Here is a 23,551-nt window from a genome sequence, read left to right as displayed (position 1 = left end):
CTTCTCCTTATATACAGGAAGCAGACCACATCCCAAAGGCAGCTACTCAGCTGCTTGTGGTAGATCGCACCATGGAGCTGATTGCCAGTCTCATGGTGAGGAATAACTACCACCAGCTGCCCAGCCACTCAACCAGGCCCAGCCAAGCTGACACACAAACATAACTACCACAGGCCACTAATACAGCCTTAGGACACTGCTTTCTTTACAGGTCCTTGGTTGGTGCTTGACTGGTAACCTAAAAGTTCATGATTCAAACTTACCCAGAGGCACCTTGGAAGGAAGGCTGGGCAATATGTTTCTGAAAGATCACAACCACAAAAACCCTATGGAGTACAGTTCTACTCTGACCCTTGGGGTCACCATGAGTTGGACTCAACTTCATGGTGACTGATTTGGTTTTCTGTATGTTTGTTTGTTTCAAGGGGTTACTCTGAGCATTAAGGGAGATTGTGCATATTAAGAGTTTAGTTGAAGTGAGTACTGCACACTGAGTACTCAACAACCATCAGCCTGGTTGGCCACAAGTTTGACAAATGGTGTTCCTCCTAAACCAAATGAAATGGTACCTAGCACAGTTTTCTGGGAGCAGGCCACCACTGTCATATTTCTATCATGCAGTCAGGCAGAAGAGTTGAAAAATGGTATGCATAAATTTGAGGTACAGGAGCTGGCTGCACCCCAAAGTTCTTATAAGGAGAGAGATGCTTCAGTATAAAACCAGAATCACTAAATCATTTATAATTTTAACACCAAAAAGAGATCAGATTTCACCCTTATCAAAAGCTGCCCTTATATAACTTTGCTTTAGCTAAAACTTAAAGTCTCCTGACCACGAACTCGATTTACTTGTTTCGCAACAGAAGCTGAGTTTTGACTTGGTAGAATGTTTATGGATCCAAAGAGGTTAGATACATTCTTGATTATCTCTTGACACAGTAGACCTTTATCAACTCACTCAGTCTTCTGCATTAGATTCCCATCAGTGACAGGGGGTTGTTCATATGCTGGCTCCATGGTTGAGGAGTGTGAAAACCCAACTATTCTGATGTGAACAGCAGAGCAAGACAGGACAATGATCGAGTGTGTAGACATAGTGGATAGATGGATGGATGGATGGATGGATAGATGAATAGATAGATGATAGGACAGAGATGGAGCTAAAGAATTATTATGTAGTACTTCTTCCCCACTGAGCATTGTAAATCCTTTGAAAACACACACAAAAAACAAACCCATTGCCATCAAGTCTATTCTGACTCAAAGTAACTCAAATAGGATGGAGTAGAACTGCTCCATAGGGTTTTCAAGGGTATAAATCTTTACGGAAGCCGCTGGTAGGTTCAAAAGCCAATCTTTTGGTTAGCAGCAGAACGCCTGAACCACTGTGCCACTAGGGCACCATGAACTTTAATGCCTTATACCATTAAGCTCCAAGTGCTATCAGCATTCACCACATAAAATGTAATAATACAGATTTAGGTAGCCTTACAGATCCTTTCCACCTCTTTGACAGATTATAGCACCCCTTGCATTCTCAAATCACAAGTCTAAGAGTTTTTGTTTATCTCTGGTGATGTAGTGCCTAAGACATTTGACTGCCAACTAGAAGGCTTGCAGTTTAAACCCACCAGCCACTCCTCAAAAGGAAGACTGGGCAATCTACTTCCATAGAGATACTGCCTTGGAAACCCAAGGAGGAGTTGCTATAAATTGGACCTGACTTGACGGCAATGAGTTTGGTTTTTTGGAACACCATTTGCAGGGCCTCCCCCTGTCAACATCATTGGCCCATTCATTTTTAGTTCACCTCCCTGTTTCCATTCCATCCTTTGACTGTATAAGCAGGAATCTCAGATAAGACATTCCTTTCCTTAATTTTTGTTGGTTTGTAAATCCTCCTCCTGATTAACATGAAATCTGTCCTCAGGCATCCTCGAGAAAGGCATGGCTTTCTCATTTTGACATCCTTTACCTGGCTCTATCGAAATTGCTGATTTTCTTGCAGCAGGAAACTCTTGCTCTCCCTAAGCCCTGTCTATCAGGAGCCCCAACCTCTTACTTCTTCGTGCTTCAAATCCCTCTTTTTCATTTTTTTGTAAGTGGATCTTCCATAAAATTCTCCAGACGAACTCTGAGTTGATGACTTTTCACACTCAAAGAATTTCAGGTTAAGGAAGGTCCATTGGTGATGAGCTCCCATCGGAGCCCAAAATATTCTCTTCAGTTTTGAGGCTAGGTAATCATCCAATGCAAGCTTGATTTCCCTTAGTGATGGGGACCTTAGTCTCTCCTGGGGTAGTTTGAATTGTGAGCAAGTTCTCCTTCATTCTGAGCTGAAAGCTATCTCCCTTCCATCATAAGATTTCATTGAGCCTTTGCTTACATACTCTGGTGTTCTATAAAACCAATCAAACACCTCTTTTACACAAAGGTCAAGGAGATAACTAAACCTGTCAGCTCTCATACCCATTCTTTATACATGACATGACTTCTAAGCTCCTCAACACTTTAGTCACTCTCCTCCAGACATGGATGGTACAATAAACTACGGCACATAACAACAACAACAACAATGATCTTCTCTAATTTGTAGCACTTCCTCATGAATTGGTCCACCTCTCCATTTCCTCACTGACTGGTATGGGCATGACCAAAGGCCTCCATATGGGTGGCCAGCACATACATATTTCCTGTTACTTCCACACAAGTTGTCCTGTGTTCGGACGACAATAAACATGGCAACAAGGTATAATTAAAACCTCAAAGCCAGTATTCTAAGTCCCTTGTGCTGCCTTTATTGTGACTTATTTATGACATTAGCCCTCTCTTCATTCTCTATCTGCCCTTTACTGAATCTTAGCTCCTTCCTTCTACTTGTATTTTGAATGGTAACATTCATAAGGATAACAAGAAAAAGTAGTCAATACGCCTTGTTACTAACATACTACCTAAGTCTACACTGAATTAACATTTGTACAGTACTTTATGGAGTGCTCTGGTGGCATAGTGCCTAAGGCATTTGACTGCTAACCAGCCACTCATCAGAAGGAAGATGGAGCAATCTACTTCCGTAGAGATACTGCCTTGGAAACCCCAGGAGGGATCGCTATGAGTTGGAAAAGACTCAACGGTAGTTTTTTTTTTTTTTTTTTTAATGTAGTGCAAATGGCTAATGCACTCAGCTACTAACTGAAAGGCTGGAGGTTCAAGTGCCCCTAGAGGTGCCTCAGAAGAAAGGCCTGGCAGTCTACTTCCAAAAACCAACCATTGAAAACCCTGTGGAGCACAGTTCTACTCTGATACACATGGGGTTGCCCTGGGTCAGAATGTATTTGACAGCAACTGGTGGTTTTGGTTATAGTGCTTTATAATTTATAATTGTCTTATCTTAATCCTCAGAGCAATGCTTCAGAGTAGATGTTATCCTCATTTTATAGATAAGGAAACTGAGTCAGAGTAGGAATTTGAACCCACAGGGTCTTCTTATTTCATGTCTGGTGCTATTTATTCTACGCCCTGCTTATTCAAAGACTCACAAATCTTATATGGAAAAGTTTTCTGAGATTGAGTTCCAAGTATCAAAAGAAGAGTGAGGGACAGAGACAAAAAGCAGAGAAATCTGATTTCCATTTCTGGCTTTGCTATAAACTAACTCACAGTATAATTTTTCTAGTCCTTAGTCTCCTCCTTCATAAAGTAAGGGGATTGAATTAGACAAGCCCTAAAGTCCTTTCCAGATCAGCTGTCCTGTGTCTCCTGCCAGTCTGTGTCCTGTTGCTAAAAATATGCAGAAAACATTGTTGAAATACCAATCTTTGCTTTTTAAAGTTTCTAACATTAGCTGCATAATATTTGATAATTATTTACCTAGTCTATCAAGAAGGAAAAAAAATTGATTGTAAGCAGTTCACTTCCTGTAATAAGAAGAACAGTCTGGAAATATGAGTCAGTGGGCCATGTCCACAAAAGGGCCCATGAATTCTTAGAGCAGTGGTTCTCAGCCCAAGACATTTGGTTATGTCTTGAGACATTTTTGTTGTCCCAAGTTGGAGAGTTTCTCCTGGTATCTAGTGGGTAGAGACCAGAGATGCTCCTACATATACCGCAATGTAGATGATAGTCTCCACAAATGTCAATAGGGCCAAAGTTGAGAAAAGCGTTTCTGACTTAAAGAGTTAAGTCAGAGAATGACCACTAACTGTTTCTGGTGTTTTGATTATGGTCCACATGAGAGGCTAACCAAAAGGGCACATCTAAAAGAACTGAAGGTTCTCACTCTTACCTTGCGAAGAAGGAAGCAGCCACTGAGGTGCCTGTGGACGGCTCACTGGCCAGGCAGGACCCCTGTGAGGCTGGGACGCTGCAGGCTGAAGGCTTATCTGCATTGTAGCGGTTCAGTGCTGCTTCTGTAAGTCCCTCTCGGCCACTCTCTGTCATCAGCTGGGAGATCTGACAAGAAAAATGGATACTGAGCTCATTACCTGTGTCTTACTGCATTTCCCAACCACTGACAGCATGCACAATCTCAATGAAGAGATCAGAGGTACAGGAATGAGGATGGGTGGGGGAGGGATGCTGGGAAGGAACAGGATTTACGTCTCTCATGTGCATTCAGGTACATGTGGGTGCTTAGGGCTTCTGTAAGGCTATTTTCCAGCTAGGATACCTCCTCGATTTCATTAAAAATAATGGAATAAAATTACCCCCAGACATTGTAAGTTTCAATTATGCCTGTGTCTCCCCGCCATTTAGAGGGAAAAGCATTATGCACATACTGTTAGGAGCCCAAGACCAGCCCGGAAACATTAACTAATGCTGATTTCTTACCAGGAATGCCCCAAGCACTCTCAAATGGAAGACTAGGGCATAGATATAGTTTTATTAAGTGAAAAGTGAACCTGCTGTTGAAGAACATAAGCAATTAAACAAAACACTCTATTTGCTGTTATGGTCGTTTGCTGGAGGAAGTTAACAAAACAGGTGAGTGAAGGTAATAAAAATAGATAAAACCAAAACAGCAAACCCATTCTCATGAAGTTGACTCTGATTCATAGCAACCCGCATTAGGTTCCCAAGGCTATAAATCTTTAAGGAAGTAGATTGCCTTATCTTCCTCCTGCAGAACAGCTGGTAGGTAAGAACCACCGACCTCCTGGTTAGCAGTCAAATGCCTTACCCACTGTGCCACCAGAGGTCCTTAAAAATATATAAGGCCACTATAAATTACCACTTTTTTTTTAGGAGAGTAGGGTGTAAACAGTCCCAAAACACTTCATTTTTCTGCTGGCTCCTTAAGATAAATAGCTTCTATTTTATTTGCAATGATTGCCTTTTTAACTGAAGTTTTAATGGATGGGACTGGCTCCTTCTTGCTCAAATCTTTACAACATGCTATGAAGAACTGCACTTCTGGGGAAAATGAGAATCTTATATAGAAATATATTTTTGGAAAGTGCTAATCCCACAACAAATGTAGTCAATGTGTGGGCAAAGCCTATGTGCTATTTGGGAGAGTTTGTTACTTAAGGTTTCAGTCTACTTACCAAAAGGAAAAACTATTAGTGAAAAAAGCGAAGTTGGGTTTTAAAATTAAAAAAAAAAAAAAAAAAAAAAACCACACATCTCAGGCCAGCTTACATCTCTTAAATGCTGAGTGGAAAATGTTTTGTATAGAAAATACAAGTGCAATAAAGCAAAGATCAGGAACAGTTTCCACTGTATAAGCAAGCAGCCCAGTAGGCCAGTGAAGGAATCCCATTTGGTAACCTTTGAACATAAAAACAGTTGTATTCTTCATTATTAGCAGAATAGTCATTACTCCCAGCCCTACTGACTTGAAACTCTGCCCTTCTCAAATTCATGCTTTTACTTGGAAAGCTTTGTCATTATTCAGCTGAAATCCTGCCAAAACATACTGTCTTATTCTCATTCATTTAGTGCTCTGGAAGGAAACCCAACCCAAGGAAATGAAACTGGAAAGGAGGCAGCACAGGCAGCCAATGACCTGGAAGATGTTCCTTGCACTCAGCAAGGGTTGCTAACTCCCCAAAGGGTCCACACCACCTCCTTTTGGGCTTCTCTCACTGTGCAGTACAACCCTGTCCCCCCAAACTAGCTGTCGCTCTTGCAGAGGAATGAGACAGGCTGGAGGGGCAGCTGGAACATCTTGGAGCTGATGGTATAGCCAGGCACACTGTCATCACCACTCAAGAGCATTTATGAATTCCTAGGAGGGTGTGAGATGCCATCCTGGACAATGTTCAAAAACAAAACAAAACCCCAAATGCATGGCATCCTTTTATTTTTTTAGTAACTACAATTTCAGACACACACACTGATTTTGCCATACAAAGATTACTAGGACCTTCTTCCTAGTTTGTCTTAATCTGGAAACATTGCTGAAATCTGCCCCTCATGAGTGACTCTGACAATTGAATAAAATCAACAAACCAGTAACTGTGTTATGCAATTTCTTGCAACCTATATACTTTGCTGACTTGATTAAGGCAGCCATCATCTGGTTGTTTGTTTTGTATCATTTTGTTTTCATTACTATATTCCTAATCTGGAGTTTGGAAGGAAGGAAATGGAACTCTTCTGCCTCAGTATATGCAAATTGTCCTTAGAGGTGTCCTGCAAAGCCACAGAAAAGCCAGTAGGATGTATGTGTGGAATGGCAAGAGGCCTAACACAGAGCCATCTGGCCCTTGTGCAATTTACCTTGGTAGCCTGGAGGTTGAGATCCCCAAGTCTGGTCAAGTGGGGATATGAGCATGCAATGAGCTCATGGCTTTCAAAATCATCACTTTGCAGAAGAATTTCAATGCACATTGTTTTAGGTGTGGTTAAATTGGTTCCAACTGAGCAATCCTGTGTACAGCAGAACAAAACACTGCCTGGTCCTACACCAGCTTCACAATCTATGTTTGAGCCCATGGTTGCAGCCCCTGTATCATGTCGATCCATCTCATTCAGAGAATTCCTCTCTTTGGCTGGCTCTCTACTAAGCATGATGTCTTTTTCCAGGGACTGGTCCCTCCTGATAACGTGTCCAAAGTATGTGAGATGAAGTCTCACCATCCTCGCTTCTAAGGAGCGTTCTGGTTATATTTCATCAAAGATAGATTTGTTCATTCTTCTGGCAGTCCATATTATATTAAATATTCTTTGCCAACATCATAATTCAAAGGCATCAATTCTTCTTCCTTCAGCCTGACTCACACCTTTCCTGATTTTAAAACACTCAGTAGCACCTTGTTCTATTCAAATGACTGCCTTTTGGTCTATTTTGGTTACACATGAGCACAACTAAGTGTTCTGGAATTCCCATTCTTTGCAATGTTATCCATAATTTGTTACACTCCACACAGCTGAATGTCTTTGCATAGTCAATCATTCTATCATTTCTGTCACCAAACCTATATTTTCCAACTACTGATCTTCTTTGTTTCCAACTTTTGCATTCCAATAATCAGTAACTATTGATGCATTTTGAGTGCACACTTGATCTCTTTTAGACCACAGAAGTTGGTAAAAATCTTCAATTTCTTCATCTTTAGTATCAGTGGTTGGTGTGTGAATTTGAATAATAGTTGTATTAACTGGATTTTTCTTGTCTTATTCTATCATTGACACTGTTGTATTTTAGGTCAGACCTTGAAATGTTCTTTTTGATGATGAATGTTTCTCCTCAATCTGTCATTTCCAGCATAGTAGACCACGTAATTGTCCAGTTCAAAATAGTCAGTGCCAGTCTCTTTCAGCTCACTAATCCCTAGGATATCGATTTTATGCATTCTTTTTCATTTTTAATGACTTCCAATATTCCTAGATTCATACTTCATACATTCCACTTTCAATTATTAATGGTTGTTTGCATCTGTTTCTTCTCATTTTGAGCCTTGCCACCTCAGTAAATTAAGGTCCCAAAGCTTTATTCCATCCATGTCATTAAAGCCAACTTTACCTGGAAGGGGCAGTTCTTCCCCAATGGTATTATGAGCCTTCCAGATGAGGAGCTCATCTCTGGCACCATCAGGCAATGTTCTTCTGCTATTCATAAGGTTTTCACTAACCATTTTTTTTTTTTAGAAGTAGATCACCAGGACCTTCTTCCTAGTTTGTCTTAATCTGGAAACATTGCTGGAACCTGCCCCTCATGGGTGACCCTGATATTTGAAATACTGGTAGCATAGCTCAAATATCATGGCAACATGCAAGCCATCCCAGTATGGAAAACTGGCAAAGCGTCGGACTACTTAAAAGAAAGTTATTGGTTATCGGTGGCAAGCAAAAATTTTTTTTTTTTTTTTAAGAATTGAGGATTCATGCATATGGGACACAGAATTCCCAAAACTATAGATAGAAATAATCTATTGTTTTCAGGAGTTAGAATCACAGGCGCTTTTAGAGTTAGAAGGGGTCTGCCAGGTCATCTTCCTCAAAATTCTTTATTCTTAGGTATGAGGAACCTGAGAGCCAAATAAGTGATTTGCATAGTGCCTAAGGCACTTGACTGCTAACCAGAAGGCTGGCGGTTCAAAACCACCAGCCACTTCTTGGAAGGAAGACTGGGCAATCTACCTCCGTAGTGATACTGCCTCGGAAACCCAAGGAGGGGTCACTATGAGTCGGGGCCCAACTCGATGGCACATAACAACAACAACAACAATGTGAATATTCATCTAGGTTTTTTAAAAAAGAAACAAAATATTGTATAAGATTAAAATCACCCACATCCCCAGTCACCTTTCCCTTCTTCCCTCCCTCCCTTTCTAGATACAGCCATCATCCTGATTTTGGTGGGTGCTCAGTCTATGCTTTTATTCTTCATGGTGTACTTTTCATCATACCACATTCCCTCCTGGAACTCTGACTGAGTTCCCTTTGTGACATTTCCTGAGCATTTCTAGGTTATTCCCTAACAGTGGAAAGGGCATCCCCCAAATGCCTACTCTTAGAGACAATTACCCTCTAAAACGTCACATTCTCATCTGTATTTATGCCCAGTGTTCTCTTCAGGAATTACACACTTTCAGAAATAATATGTAATGATTCAGCTACAACAGCTGCTAATTTACCTTCCTCTCATTCTCTGCACTCCAGAGTTCTGGTCTCCCTTAAATTCCTTAAAACCCCTTGTGTTCTGCCTGCCACATGGCCTTTACACATGCCCCTCTCTATCTAGAAAGCTCCTATTTTTCTCTTAGGTCCAAGTTGAAGCATCACTTCCACAGAGTAGTCGTCTTCTAGCGTAAGGATCCCCTGTTGGATACTTTCCCTTCTTCAGTAGCTTTACTTTGGTTCATATTGGGCATTTCATAGATCATTGTCACTCACTACACAGAAGCCCCATTTCAGTGGATCTAGGGCTGGATTCTCCACCACTGCCTAAGGTGCTTGACTGCTAACCTGAAGGCTGGCAGTTCAAATCTGCCAGCCACTCCTTGGAAGGAAGGTTGGGAAATCTACTTCCATAGTGATACTGCCTCAGAAACCCAAGGAAGGGTCGCTATGAGTTGGGTCCGACTTGATGGCACATAACAACAACAACAACATGTCCCCAAAGGTCAAAACAATGCCTGGCACACAGAGATGCTAAAAAATACGTGTGGGATAAATCTGAGCTATTCTTATTTTATACTGCTCACATTTATCTAATTAAATATTTTTTTCTTAAATCCCTTAAGGAGTTACTTTTTAAAAAATGTTACTGTTTTCCCATTTTATTTGACTCTTGAGATACAACAGTATTTCCCCCCTACTTCCTCCCTGCCGAAGTGTAGTATTTTGGCTCTACTTTGTGCTAGTTTAAGTATGAAACGCTGCCTCTTTTAGTCACCTAGTTCATTTGTTCATTCACTCATTTAAACATTTATTGGGTACTTAGTATGTGCTAGACCCATGCTGGGCATACATGCAAGCCTTTTTTGACATCTATATCTTCAGCATTTATATCTTTTTGTTCTTGTAAGTTCTGTACAACTAACTGTCAGATAATATCTTGCACAAAGATAGTCCACAGGATAGCCTGTCTAAAGCAACCTCTATTGTCTCTATTTAGTTACATATTTATAATTCTGAAAAATCATGGAGCTGGCTTGCTCTCAGTAGAAGTAGCTACAGAAGTATTAACTTAAGATGTAAATCATAGGCAATTCTGAGAGAACCTCCTTGTCAGATAAGCTATTGCTTTTCATATGTACACAGGAGTGTAGGCTTCAGAGTGCTAAGTTTTCAGTGGAGCACTTGTTATCAAGAATTAACTTGTCCTTCACCCTGCTAAATATCCCTAAGACAATACCACAGGTTGTGATTGAATTGTTCCACTAGTAAAAGAAACAAAACAATGGTCTGCTGGATGAGAATTAGTTATGAAAGAACTGTTGCACTCCAAATCCTTTCTTTGGCTCTCTGAAACTGTGAAAGCTTATTCCTAAATTGGTTGCATATTAGTAGAAAAGGCTAATGATCCTAATTTATTACATCATCACTCACATAACAAAGGACTGCCTTACAGTTGTATATTCTTGTATAGTCCTTGTTATATATAAACCTTGTCCTCTTCATACAAGCTTCTTTTGAAATAACCAATATAAAGTTATAGAGACAAGTTGGATATTAATCCAATTTCTCATTTTCATGAGAAAACAGAGGCAGAGAGAAGTTAGGAGATTTGTCCAAGGTCATTCAGTCATGAAGTAGAGAAGTTAGGAAGAAAAAACAGGCCTCTGTCTATTTTATCCCCCACCTCACCCCCATTAACCATCTCATCTCAGTTACTGGGGTTTACTGAATAATCAAATAGACTTGGGAGATTATAGAAAGTAAACTTTGCTTAGTCTCTGACCTCAAGTGATTTGAAAGAAAGCTAAATAGAAAAATGTATAGTCAACCAAAGATATGTGTTCTCTCTCCTACTCCAAAATACAGGTGTACGTGTGTGTAGAAATACTCTCTGTGACTTGGTAATGGGGTTTTAGCCAAACTTTTCAGTCAAAGAGGGCCTCAGAGGGGACTGGGAGGAAGGAAGCTGTTCGCATTCACTTGCTCAGTTTCCGCAGGGACAGCTCCATGTGTGATGCTGGAGAAGGTGCTGAACCTGGGTCACTTCCAACACACTACCAGAGGAGAGAGACCCTAGGCTCGTGGCGTTGGCCCCAGTTAGACCCACATGAATGAGAGCAAGAGCTACCTCACACACTTAAGAGTCCTTATCGTAAACTGCCTCCATTCCTTGACTCCCTTTGTCGCAGCATGGGACAAACACTGCATAAGCCTCATGGGATTTGAGGAATTTTTGTTCCATCATAATTCTTGTGATAAAACTAACACCCACCCCAACTCCCACATTCTCTACTTGCCCCCATCCTTAGTGGCATGTCTATTCAATAGCACTCCTTCTCTTGGCTTCTGAATTTTATTTCAGGGCAGTGGGCTTTCTTACCAGTCATTGGGACACTCTCACACTTCAAAAGCCAGTCTATATAATAAATGTAAGGTAATAAAGGCTCTATTTTTGTGTGTAAAAATATGCCCCGAAAGCCTTGGCTATGGTAACTTCAAAAGATATGAAGATGAGTTTCCAGAGAAACCCTTGCTCCTTCCCAGCCACCTCAGCTTCTCCCACCCCTGGGTCCCAGGCCACGTGGGTGAGACACAAGACAGGGCTTCAGGCATCTCAAGAGCTTTAGTGGATCCCAACAGAGTCCTCCCCGCAGTCCTAAAGATTGCCACCTCACAGAAACTGAATGTTGAGATAATTTAACCATTTTATAGGTGAGGAAAGATTGGGCTACTTACCCAAGGGAAAACAACTAGGAGGAGTGTAGACTGGAATGCTGCTGAACTGTCTAAAACTGAGGCAGTTTTCATTCTGCATCCCACTTCTCTCACTTCAATTCCCCTTCCTTCACTTTCCCCTTTGGAGTTCCTGGGTGATACAAATGATTATTAACATGCTCACCTGCTAACCAAAAAGTTGAAGGTTCAAGTCTACCCAGAGGCTCCTCAGAAGAAAAGACTGGTAGTCTTTTTCAAAAAGCTGGCCAATGAAAACTCCATGGAGTACATTTCATTCTCACACATGAAAGGGGTCACCAGGAGTCAGAGTCAACTTGAAAGCAGCTGCTTTATTTATTTGGGAACAAGGCATCAGGATGGGGGAAAACTCATTAACAATCTGTGATATGCAGATTACACAACCTTGCTTGCTGAAAGTGAAGATGATTCGAAGCACTTAGTGATGAAGATTAAAGACTACAGTCTGCTGTATGGATTACACCTCAGCATAAAGAAAATGAACATCCTCACAACTGGACCAATAAGCAGCATCAAAAGAAATGGAGAAAAGATTGAAGTTGTCAAAGATTTCATATTACTTGGTTTCACTATCAACACCAGTGGAAGCAGCAGTCAAGAAATCAGGTGACATAGTACACTGGGCAAATCTGCTGCAAAAGACCTCTTTAAAGTGCTGAAGAGCAAAGACATCTCTTTGAAGAACAAGATGTGCCTGACCCAAGCCATGGTGTTTTCAATCACCTAACAGGCATGTGAAAGCTGGACAATGAATAAGGAAGACTGAAGAAGAGTTGATGCTTTTGAATTGTGGTGTTGGTGAAGAATGCTGAAAGTACCAGGGACTACCAGAAGAACTAACAAATCTGTTCTGGAAGAAGTGCAACTGGAATGTTCCTTGGAAACGAGTATGACCAGATGTCGTCTCACCTACTTTGATCACATTGTCAAAAGGGACCATTTCCTGGAGAAGGATATCATGCTTGGTAAAATGGAGGGTCAATGAAAAAGGGGATAGTCCTTAAAGAGATGGATTGACACAGTGGATGCAACAATGGGCTCAGGTACATCAAGTATTGTGGTGTTGGCACAGAACTGTTGTACACAGGGTTGCTATCAGTTGGAGCAGATTCAATGGCACCTGACAACAACAACAAACTTCCTCATACTGAGGGATCAGTGTAAAAATTGAAATGTTGTTAAAGACAGGAATCTTACTTAAGACTTAAATATAAAAAGCAGCTTTATCTACGAGGTCTGTGAAAAGCAGCTCCACATATATACTTAATGATACGTCGGATTCTCACATGCACTTAGGACCTCACGTGTACAAGCACAAACACATATCTGCACCTGCACAAACACATATGTGCACAGTTTGCCTGTGGTTGGTGCATTTCATTGCCATACTGTATTTAATTGACCACCTCCACCCTGCCACCACCAGCAGGATATATGTGATGTTTTGAAAGTAACAGATATTGTTAAACAGTGAAATGGTCCCATGTAACTGAGATGGAGAGGTAAATGCAGGTTTTAATCAGAACTAAACCAAACAAAACCTTGTGGTGAAAACCTAGTCCCCTAAAAGTTTGTGATAAGGACTGCCCAGCACATGTTCAGTGGCTGCTTTTAGACTATGACACAGATACACATAATCAAAGTAATGAATAATCCTCTTCAACAGAATGTTAGGTTTTTCCAATGTGATAGGTAGATACTTTGAGGTTTTGAATCTGAGTTTCCCCAGGAATAATCATGTATTTTTCACAGAATCACAAGAGAAGAAATATATTAAGAGTCTAAAAAGCAAAGGTCAACCACAATTCTTTAAAAATAAGGCTCTTGATTCAAAATTAGGCAGTATGGCTAAAGTTTCAGGGGAATTCCTGCTATTTGGAGATTTTCTCTCATAGTGGATTAAGGGAAGGGACCACAAGAGTGGCCTGAGATAGGACTTGGTCCTGGAAGGGCAAGTTACCAGTTACTAGTTGCCATCAAGTAGAATCTGACTTGAGGCAACTCCATGGGTGTCAGAGTAGAACTGAGCTCCATGGGGTTTTCAATGGCTGCAGTTTTGGAAGTAGATCACTAGACTTTTTTCTTCTAAGATAACAACGAATGGATTCGAACCTCCAACCTTTTCGTTAGCAGCCCAGCACATTTTCCATTTGTACCACCCAGGGATTCCTCTCCAAATAAACTGTGAATCTTAAATTTGGTTATGATCAAGAGAAAGGACATTTGTCTCTTATCAACGTTGCTTCTCCATCACAAATTACAATCTGTAAGCCACTGACCTTTAACTTCCCACTGACAGGAACGATCTGAGAGCTACCAGTGTGTGTCAGCATGGGGGATCATCTTAAATGGCATTACTGACCCAGAAAGCCACCTCCTTCTGACTCCACCAAGGTATCCGGGGACACAAAACAATATCCATTTCCTAGGTAGCGACATCTTTGGATAGCAAATGTGTCCTTATTCAGCCTATTTAATGAGCTGCATTTAATGAAGTTATGCCCCCCCAATCCCAAGAAATAATAGCTAATAATATTATCTCTTAAACAATTAATATCTCACTGTCTTGGAACATCTCTTTGATTGTTATTTATTACTTACACTGCTATTTAACGTTTGTATGCTTTTGCAAATTGTGGGTGCTTAATATCTATTTTTGGTCAGTGTTAGCACAAATCAACTTTGATTATCTGGAAAAAGATCAGTCACAGCTAATTTTTAAACCTTGATATTGCCTTAAGACACTTCTAGGTTGTCAGCTGTTGTACTCTTGGGGAATTAGAACACCAGATTACACTTTCAAACATCTATGAAAAATGTGGGAACTCTGTTGGCGTAGTGCCTAAGGCACTTGACTGTTAACCAGAAGGCTGGCAGTTCAAACCCACCAGACACTCCTCGGAAGGAAGGCTGGGCAATCTACTTCCGTAGTGATACTGCCTCAGAAACCCAAGGGGGTGTCGCTACGAGTCGGGCCTGACTTGATGGCAAACAACAATATGAAAAAGTGTAAAATGGGAAAGAAAATCTATAAAGAAAAAGATCAAACAACGAATTCCCAACACAAGGGTAAACAATTTATAGATGGCCATAGAGATGCTCCCTTTCAGGCATTCATATGAGAAGGCTGATGACAGTGGACAGAAAAGCATCTTTTGCCAGTCATCACAATGCAGTGAGATAGGCTCACAGTGACCCTATCTACTGCTTGCTCAGGTGCATTGGTGGTTCAGTAGTATGAGTCTCCCTTCTATGCAGGAGATCTGGATTTGATTTCTAGCCAGTGTGCCTCATGCCCTTTGCCTGTCAGTGGAGGCTTGTGTGGTGCTATGATGCTAAATAGGTTTCAATGGACCTTCCAGACTAAGACAGACTAGGAAGAAAGGCCTAGCAATCTACTTCTGAAACTCAGCCAGAGAAATCCCTATGGATCACAACAGCCCAACCCCCAAATGATCTTGGGGATAGAACAGGCAGCATTTTGCTCTGTTGTCCATGGGGTCACCATGAGTTGAGGCCAACTCAGCTGAAGCTAATACCAACATTTGCTTATCTCAAAGAGACAAAGAAGAAGGGTGACAGAAAAGTTATGTCCCTTTCCATATGGGAGTCTTACTTTCACTGGAGGAACATGTGTCAGTTCTACTCTGAGTCACTTCTGGGCCTGACCATGTCCTGCATCTGGCAGAGGGGGCCCTAGAACAGGCTCCTCATAAAGAATGGCTGCCACATGCAACTCCCTGAGCTTCTTGCTTCTAGGCCAGGTCAGAGCTCAGTGATGGGTGCTGCTGGATTAACAACCATGGGTGCATGTCTCTAACTTTAGTACCACTCCTTCTGAGGGACAAAAATGCTTTATTGTATGAGTTGTTTATTTTATACTGGCAGGGAGAGAAACAACAAAAATGAACCATAAGAGGGAAGCATTGGGATGTTTTCTAACACAGAGATAAGTTCCTCTTCTGCAGCGTCTGTGTAGGAGCCTTGGTGGTGCAGTGGTTAAAGCACTTGGAGCCAACCAAAAGGTTTAGACCCACCAGCCTCTCTGTAAGAGAAAAATGTGGCAGTCTGGTAAAGATTTGCAGCCTTAGAAGCCCCATGGAGCAGTTCTACCCTCTCCTATAGGGTCACTATGAGTCAAAATTGACTCATCAGCAAGAAGTGTGGTAGTCTGAGTTCTAGTGCTGTGTACATCAGCATCCCCCTGACCCAGCTGCTTTCAGTCATCACTAAGTCATTCTACTCCATTCTTTTCTTCCTGTGTTTTCTTCCCCAAAAGTACTGTGCAAACTTGTTGATCCCATTTAGACTTTAATCTCACCCTGCTTGTCTCTTCTTTACCCCAAAATCAGAGCTTTCCAGAAGTGAAGTAATTCCTTTCAAAGGCAGGGTCAGGCATTCTGTGTTTGGTGTTATGAAACCTTTCCTAAGCAGGCTTTGTAATGGAGAGAAAAGCTGACATCAGCAAGATGAGTGTTTGTTTAGAATTCTCAGCAGACTCTGCAGCAGGTTAACTATTGCTGGGCTCTTCATGTTTGAATAAGATCTACTAGAAACTAGAGAAATAAAATGAAGTTTCTCCCTAATTCATCAAAAGAGTTTTGATTTAAAGAAAAAAAGAAAACTCAACATTAATTCCTTTTCATTTGTCCTAGCTTTACCATTCTAAATCCAAACAAACCCACTATCATCAAGTTGACTCTGACTCATAGTGACCCTATAGGACAGAGTAAAATTGCCCCATAGATTTCCAAGACTGTGAATCTTTACAGAAGCAGATTGTCTCATCTTTTTCCCTGGAATGGCTGGTGGGTTTGAACTGTTATCTTTTGGTTAGCAGCTGAATGTTTTAACCACCAAACCAAAACCAATTGCCATTGAGTCGATTTTGACTCATAATGATGCACATAGGTTTCCAAGGCTGTAAATCTTTATAGAAGCAGACTGCCTCGTCTTTCTCTCATGGAGCAGCTGGTAGTTTTGAACTGCCGACTTTTTGGTTAGCAGCCCAAAATCTTGACCACAGCATCACCAGAGCACCTTGCTTGAACCACACACACACAACCCACTGCTGTCAAGATGATTCCAGCTCTTAGCGACCCCAGTTGGGTTTCTGAGGTGGTAAATCTTTATGGAAGTAGATTTACCAGTCTTGCTTCTGCAGAATGGCTGGTGAGTTTGACCACCAACCTTCTAGTTAGCAGTCAGATGCCTTAGGCATTGTGCAGCACCCCCTAAAAACACAGTTGCCATCCAGCTTACTTCAACTCATGTAAGTCAGAGTAGAACTGTGCTCCATAGGGTTTTCAATGGCTGTTTTCATTAGATCATCAGGCCTTTCTTCCAAGAAGGCTCTCAGTGTTTTCAAACCTCCAACCTTCTGGTTAGCAGCCAAACACATTAACTGTTTGTATCATCCAGGGGCTCCCTGACATTCTAGAGAGCAGGGGTGGATTACTGAATAGCCAAGGTAAGCACAGGCTTACTTGTGCTAACTCAACTAATCTATAGTGAACAATTTCACATGGGTTTCACTACATCTTTTATGTGGTAAAAAAAAAAAAAAAAAACATGGGAAACTGTTCACTACAGATTTGTAAGTAAAAACAAGCAAGTCCATACTTACCCAGCTTATTGGATAATCTGACACTGTTAGAGAGGTGGTCTAAACTTAAAGACTATTAATGGCAAGACTTGAGTCTGAGAACAGGTCAAGAACCCAGGGGTCTCCACTCTCCACCGACTGATGCATCTGCACATGTCACAAAGTATGTCCTGCAGGTAGTTTCATTGACAAGATCCTATGCCAAAGACCGGGTCAACTTGAGCCCTCAGCTAAGGGAGAGACAGGGAATGGGAAGGAAAAAGGAGAACAGCAAAGCTGAATGTGACATGGGTCTGAAGAAAGCCCCCACCTCAACTCTGTTTTTGTTGTTGCTGTTAGCTGCCATCGAGTTGACCCCTGACTCATGGCAACTCATGCACAATAGAACAAAATACCCAATCTTGTACTATCACACGATCAGTTGTGGTCTTGACTACTGTGATCTGATCCAGTGTAGGTTCTCATGGCTGATTTTCAGAAGTGTCATTGTTGTTGTTAGGTGTCATCAAGTTGTCTCCAACTCGTAGCAACCCTATGTACAGCAGAATGAAACACTGCCTGGTCCTGTGCCAGCTCCATGATCCCTGCTATACATAAGCCCATCATTGTAGCCACTGTGTCAATCCATCTTTTGAGGGCCTTCCCCTCTTTCACTGACTTTCTACTTTACCAAGCATGATATCCTTCTCCAGGGAACGGTCTCTTCTTACAACATGACCAAAGTAGGTTACTTGTGCCAGGCAAAGTCTGGCTATTCTGGCTTCCAAGGAGCATTCCAGCTGCACTTCTTCCAGTATGGATTTGTTAGTTCTTTTAGCAGTCCATGGTATTTTCAGCATTCTTTGCCAGAACCACAACTCAAAAACATCGACTTCTTCGGTCTTCCTTATTCATTGTTCAGCTCTCACATGCATATGAGGCAACTGAAAATATCATGGCTTGTGTCAGGCATACCTTTGTCCTCAAGGAGACATCTTTGCTCTTCAGCACTTGAAAGAGGTCTTTTGCAACTGATTTGCCCAGCGTCATCTGATATCTTGACTTCTGCTTCCACTGACTGTAAAACCAAGTGATATGAAGTCTTTGACACCTTCAATCTTTTCTCCATTTATTGTGATGCTGCTTATTGGTTCATAAGTAGATAGGTCTTTCTTCTCAGTCCAGCTCAGTCTGGAAGCTCCACTGAAACCTGTTCAGCATCATAGCAACACGCAAGCCCTCCACTGACAGCCGGTTGGTGGCTGTGCATGAGGTTTACTGGCTGATAGCTGAACTCAGATCTCCCACATGGAAGGTGAGAATTCTGCCACTGGACCACCACTGCCCTCGCTCCTAAACTCTACTCTCTGATTAAACATCATATGATGTCTTTATTCTTTCTTAAGTAGAATGCCATCCTTCTTTATCTTCCCTCACTGTATATTTTTAGGCATCTAAACAAGACAGTTAATGTTCCTACTGGGCTTGTCATGGTGTCCATGGAATACAGACAGTCCTGCCTAACTTGAAGCTTACCCTGGGGCTGGCTCAGTGCTCTAGCTGACGTGCACACAAATCACCCCTGCGACTGAGGCTGGCCTTGAGTCAGACAGATCAACTCCTGCCTGCACTGGCCAGCCCCCAGGCCAGCACCGATTGGCCAAGATGGGATTCTTATGTTTCAGGCCTGGACATTTGATTACCCTTATTATCTTAGCTTGCTTTGGCTATAAATTTTATTAGTGGCCATAAAATTATCCATCCACAGCATTTGACTCAGTGACCTCTTGCAGCAGAGAATTCCACAAGCTGGCAATATGCTGGGCCAAGGAGGGCTGCCTTTTCTTCACCCTCAATTTATAGCCTTACTGCCATGAAGGGTCCTGCCCTGTGTGAGGAGACTGAGCAAACAGACAAAGGCTGCTCATGTTTCATTATATCCCTTATCAGGACTTAAATCTGGCCCCTCAGCACCTGATAACTGTTGACTTTCATCCTTTGTGTTGCTATAAGGTAAAGGGGGAGGGGAGCCTGTCCTGCTTCAGAAAAAATCAGAGGTGCAAGAGGAAGCAAATGGCCAATACCACTTCTACTTTGGACTCTCTTAGACTTCTGAATTCCAGGATGCGCAGCTTAAGGTAGAGCTCAAATATTTTTTTAAGGTAATCTTTTTAAAATCATCATTTATTTATTTATAGATAATACAACATTTGCCAATTCAATATTTTTCAGTTGCACCATTTGGTGATATCAATTACATTAGTCATGCTGTGCAACCATCACCGATAATTGTTGCCAAATTTCCCATAATGATAAACAGAAATTAACTGCTTCTTAAACAATGGCTCCCCTTTTCCTCTACCTCCTATCACGGGTAACCATCAAAATACTTTGGTCTCTATATATTTGTGAACCATTATTATTTCATATAAGCGAGATCATACAATATTTGTCCTTTTGTGATTGACTTATTTCACTAAGAACAAGGTTCCTAAGGCTTATTCATGTTTCCAATACATTTTTTTTAAAGAATATCATAACAAACAATAAAGTCTTATCATCAAATTTGCACTATTTCTACATCTGCATTTTAATGCAGCTTGTAGGTATGTTGAATCACAGTATATTTAATACATAATTCTCAGTTCTATAAAATATAATGATACAAAGGGACATTGATGGTTCAGCAATAGGATTCTCACCTTCCATGCAGAAGACCTGGGTTCTAATCCCAGCCAATGCCCCTCATGTGCAGCCACCACCTGTCTGTCAGTGGAGCCCTGCATGCTGCTGTGATGCGGAACAGGTTTCAGTGGAGCTTCCAGACTAAGACAGACTAGGAACAAAGGCCTGGTGATCTGTTTCTGAAAATTAGCCAACGAAAACTCTATGGCTCACAGTATTCCAATCTGTAACCAATTATGGAGATGTAGAACCACTGTACATGGGGATCAGCATGAGTTAGGTGAGCTAACAACAATAACAACAGCAACATAATAATACAAGGGGTTTGGTTATCATGATGAAATTAGCAGCAGCCTGAGAGACCTATGAGGAAAGGATACCAGGTGATTCTCATAGATCTGCTTCATAATCATTACCTTTTAAATTATATATATACACACACACACACACACACACACATACTATTTTATTGTATTTTCAGTGAAAAATTTACTCAGAAGTTTAGGTTCATATTCAGCAATTTGTATACATGTTGTTCAGTGAAGTTCCATTCTCCACTGTATGAACATTCTCATTATTTTTATTCTGTTGGTCCATTTCCATTAATCTAGTTTCCTTGTCCACTTAAATTCTCACCTTTGTTTTGAATTATTGATGGTTTGGTCTCATATAGGTGATTTTTCAAAAACAGTACAGTACTTGCAGGTGACACTGATTATTTTTTGAGCCAATTTATTATTTAGCTACAAGGTAAACCTCAGGTATTAGTTTCAGTTCAAGGTTTGAAGAGCATCTCAGGGTAATAGAGTCTCAAGGAGTTCTCCATTCTCAACCAGTCCCATAAGTCTGTTTTATTTGTTGGTTTGTTTTGTTTTGGGAATATGAGGTTTGGTTCCACACTTTTCTCCCATTGCACCAGGGTTCATCTATTGTGGCCCTGACGAGAATGGCTGTTGGTAGCTGGGCACCATCTAATTCTTCTGGTCTCAGGATAGATGAGGCCATGGGTCAAGTAGAGTATTTGCCCTATAGAATAGCATTTTCTCTGAATTTGTTAACCATTTTTGATCACTTACCATAAGCCCAATTCTGTTTTAAGTGTATTACATGTATTACCATACCTAATCCTGACAGCACTGTTACCAAATAATAGTATTAACTCTGTCTGCCACATGGAAAAACCCTGGAGCAGGTAAGGAAAATATGCTGGATGTGGTTTCTTTCTACTTTTGAGTTTATATTGCACTGATTCCATACATTGTCATCCAGAGAATGGACACCTCTTCAACTCTGGCTGTCCTGCTCAGAAAATTTGGTAATGGCAAATGATTTGATAAAGATGAAAGGAAAGGATCTTTTAAATAATTTCTTAGTATGCACAAAAAGCTCTCTCTAGCCAGTGTATTGTGATTTTATGATCCAATGAAAACAAAATCAAATGAACACATAGGTAGATACTCAAGCTGAAGAGAGGTGGGGAGGGGAATGGGACTAGACCCATGAATATATATAGGCTTGACAAAGGCTATTTATACCTATATTTATTTGTACTACAAATATTTCCACGAACGTAGTAGAGCATACCGGGGACAAAGTTATGAAAACATCTTAGTCATAAGCAAGTGCCTTGAGGGAATGAATTGCTGGGTATGGGGGCTCAGAATCATAGTTTTAGGGGACACTAATGTGAACTGGCATAACATATTCCACAAAGACAGTGTTCTACACCATATTTGTAAGTAGCAACTGGGGTCTTAAAAGTTTGTGAGCAGCCATCTTCTCTCCATCCAGAGCAAAGAAGAGTGAAGCAAATGAAAGACAAAGGAAATAGTTAGTTCAAAGGACTAATGGACCACATGAACCCCAGCCTCCATGACCTGAGACCAGAAGAAATAGATGGTGCCCGGCTACCATGGCTGACCACTCTGAAAGGGGTCACAATAAGAGATCCCAGATACAGTGGAGGAAAATGTGGAACAAAACTCAAAATTATAATAAAAGACCAGGCTTACTGGTCTAATGAAGACTGGTGGAACCCCCAAGACCATGGCCCTTAGATACTCTTTAAACTAGGGACTGAACTTAACCCCCGTGACTCAACTGGCAGTCAAACGATAAACAGACCTATAAGGTGAATAGCAGTATCAGAGGGCATGCACTCATTAGAAGAATCACACATACGGGATCAAGAGGACAGCATTTGCTCAGGCATAGAGCTTGGAAGGCAGGAGCAGTTGGGAAGGAAGAACGAATGAAGGGAAGAGATGTGCATAAGGAGGAAGTGGGAAGAATATTGTTATAGTGTAGGGATTGCAGTAAATGTCACAAAACAGAATGTGTATGGATTGTTGAATGGAAAACCAACTTGCTCTGTAAACTTTCACTCAAACCACCACCACAACAACAAAAAAGCAAACTGTCTGAATCTTAATTAATTGATTTCACTTTCAGTCTGTAGCTAAGCAAACGCAGACCAAGTCTAGTAGTCAACATGAAATCATGACTGGACCCACCCTGACTTCAGGGCCAGGCCAGAGGCTACTCCCAGGTCAGCTTCTAAGACCCAGGAGGACTAAGCTCTTCCTCATGTGCTGAGTCACCCGGGAGCTGCTCTTCTCTGGAGGGAAGGTTACCATTGCTCCATACCATGGAAATAGTCAATTGAAAGCCACTGTCCAAAGAAACATCTCCTGACCATTCTTCCCCATGCAGAGTGATGAGAGACTCCACTCCCATAAGCTTCCAAGATCTTGTCCTTATGATATCAGAGCATTATTTTGTTTTATAATTGCTGTCACTGGTCTCTCTTCCCAACTAAGCCTTATGACAGCAGTAACTAGGATAGCACAGTGTCTGGATCCAGAATAGATTCAATAAACGTATTAATAAAGATCAATAAATGCATTAATAAAGATATTAATTACTATTGTTGTTGTCAGCCGACATCAAGTTGACAGTGACTCATGATAATATTCCGTACAACAGAATGAAATGTTGCAGAATGCATTATCTTCATGATCACCAGGATGTTTGAGACCACTGTCAAGGCTATAGTGCCAATCCATCTCACTGAAGGTCTCTCACTCTTGCTAGACCTTCATTTCACCAAATACAATGTCCTTCTCTAGCAACTGATCCTTCTTGATGACATGTCCAAAGCGAGCAAGTCAGACAGGGTTCTGCTGTGATCCATAGGGTTATCATTGGCTATTTTTCAAAAATAAATCACCAGGCTTTTCTTCCTACATTGGAAGCTCTGTTGAAAACTGTCTACCATGGGTGACCCTGCTGGTATTTGAAATGCCAATTTTATAGCTTCCAGCATCATAGCAACATACAAACCACCACAGAGTATGACAAACTGACAGATGGGTGGTAGATAATAATAAATGCGTGCAAATAAAATGAACTCAATTTTGATGGGTTTAGGGTTGTTAGGGTTTTGTTTTTGAGAGGAAA

The 23,551-nt window shown here is 41.2% G+C and overlaps 1 protein-coding gene across 1 annotated transcript in view; it reads right to left on the bottom strand.

The window, feature by feature from the left end:
- The window catches only part of KIF26B (kinesin family member 26B), a 781,172-nt gene that overhangs the window by 397,610 nt on the left and 360,011 nt on the right, over positions 1 to 23,551 (bottom strand). The window contains exon 4 of the mRNA XM_007949154.1: positions 4,286 to 4,452. Coding sequence (XP_007947345.1) covers positions 4,286 to 4,452 — 167 coding nt within the window. The remainder of the gene's footprint in view (positions 1 to 4,285; positions 4,453 to 23,551) is intronic.

This window comes from Orycteropus afer, unplaced genomic scaffold (assembly GCF_000298275.1).
Source record: "Orycteropus afer afer isolate SDZICR_OR568_19922 unplaced genomic scaffold, OryAfe1.0 scaffold00239, whole genome shotgun sequence".
Taxonomy (NCBI): domain Eukaryota; kingdom Metazoa; phylum Chordata; class Mammalia; order Tubulidentata; family Orycteropodidae; genus Orycteropus; species Orycteropus afer.
The sequence above is the reverse complement of the archived record's forward strand: the minus strand, read 5'-3'. Positions and strand labels throughout refer to the sequence as shown.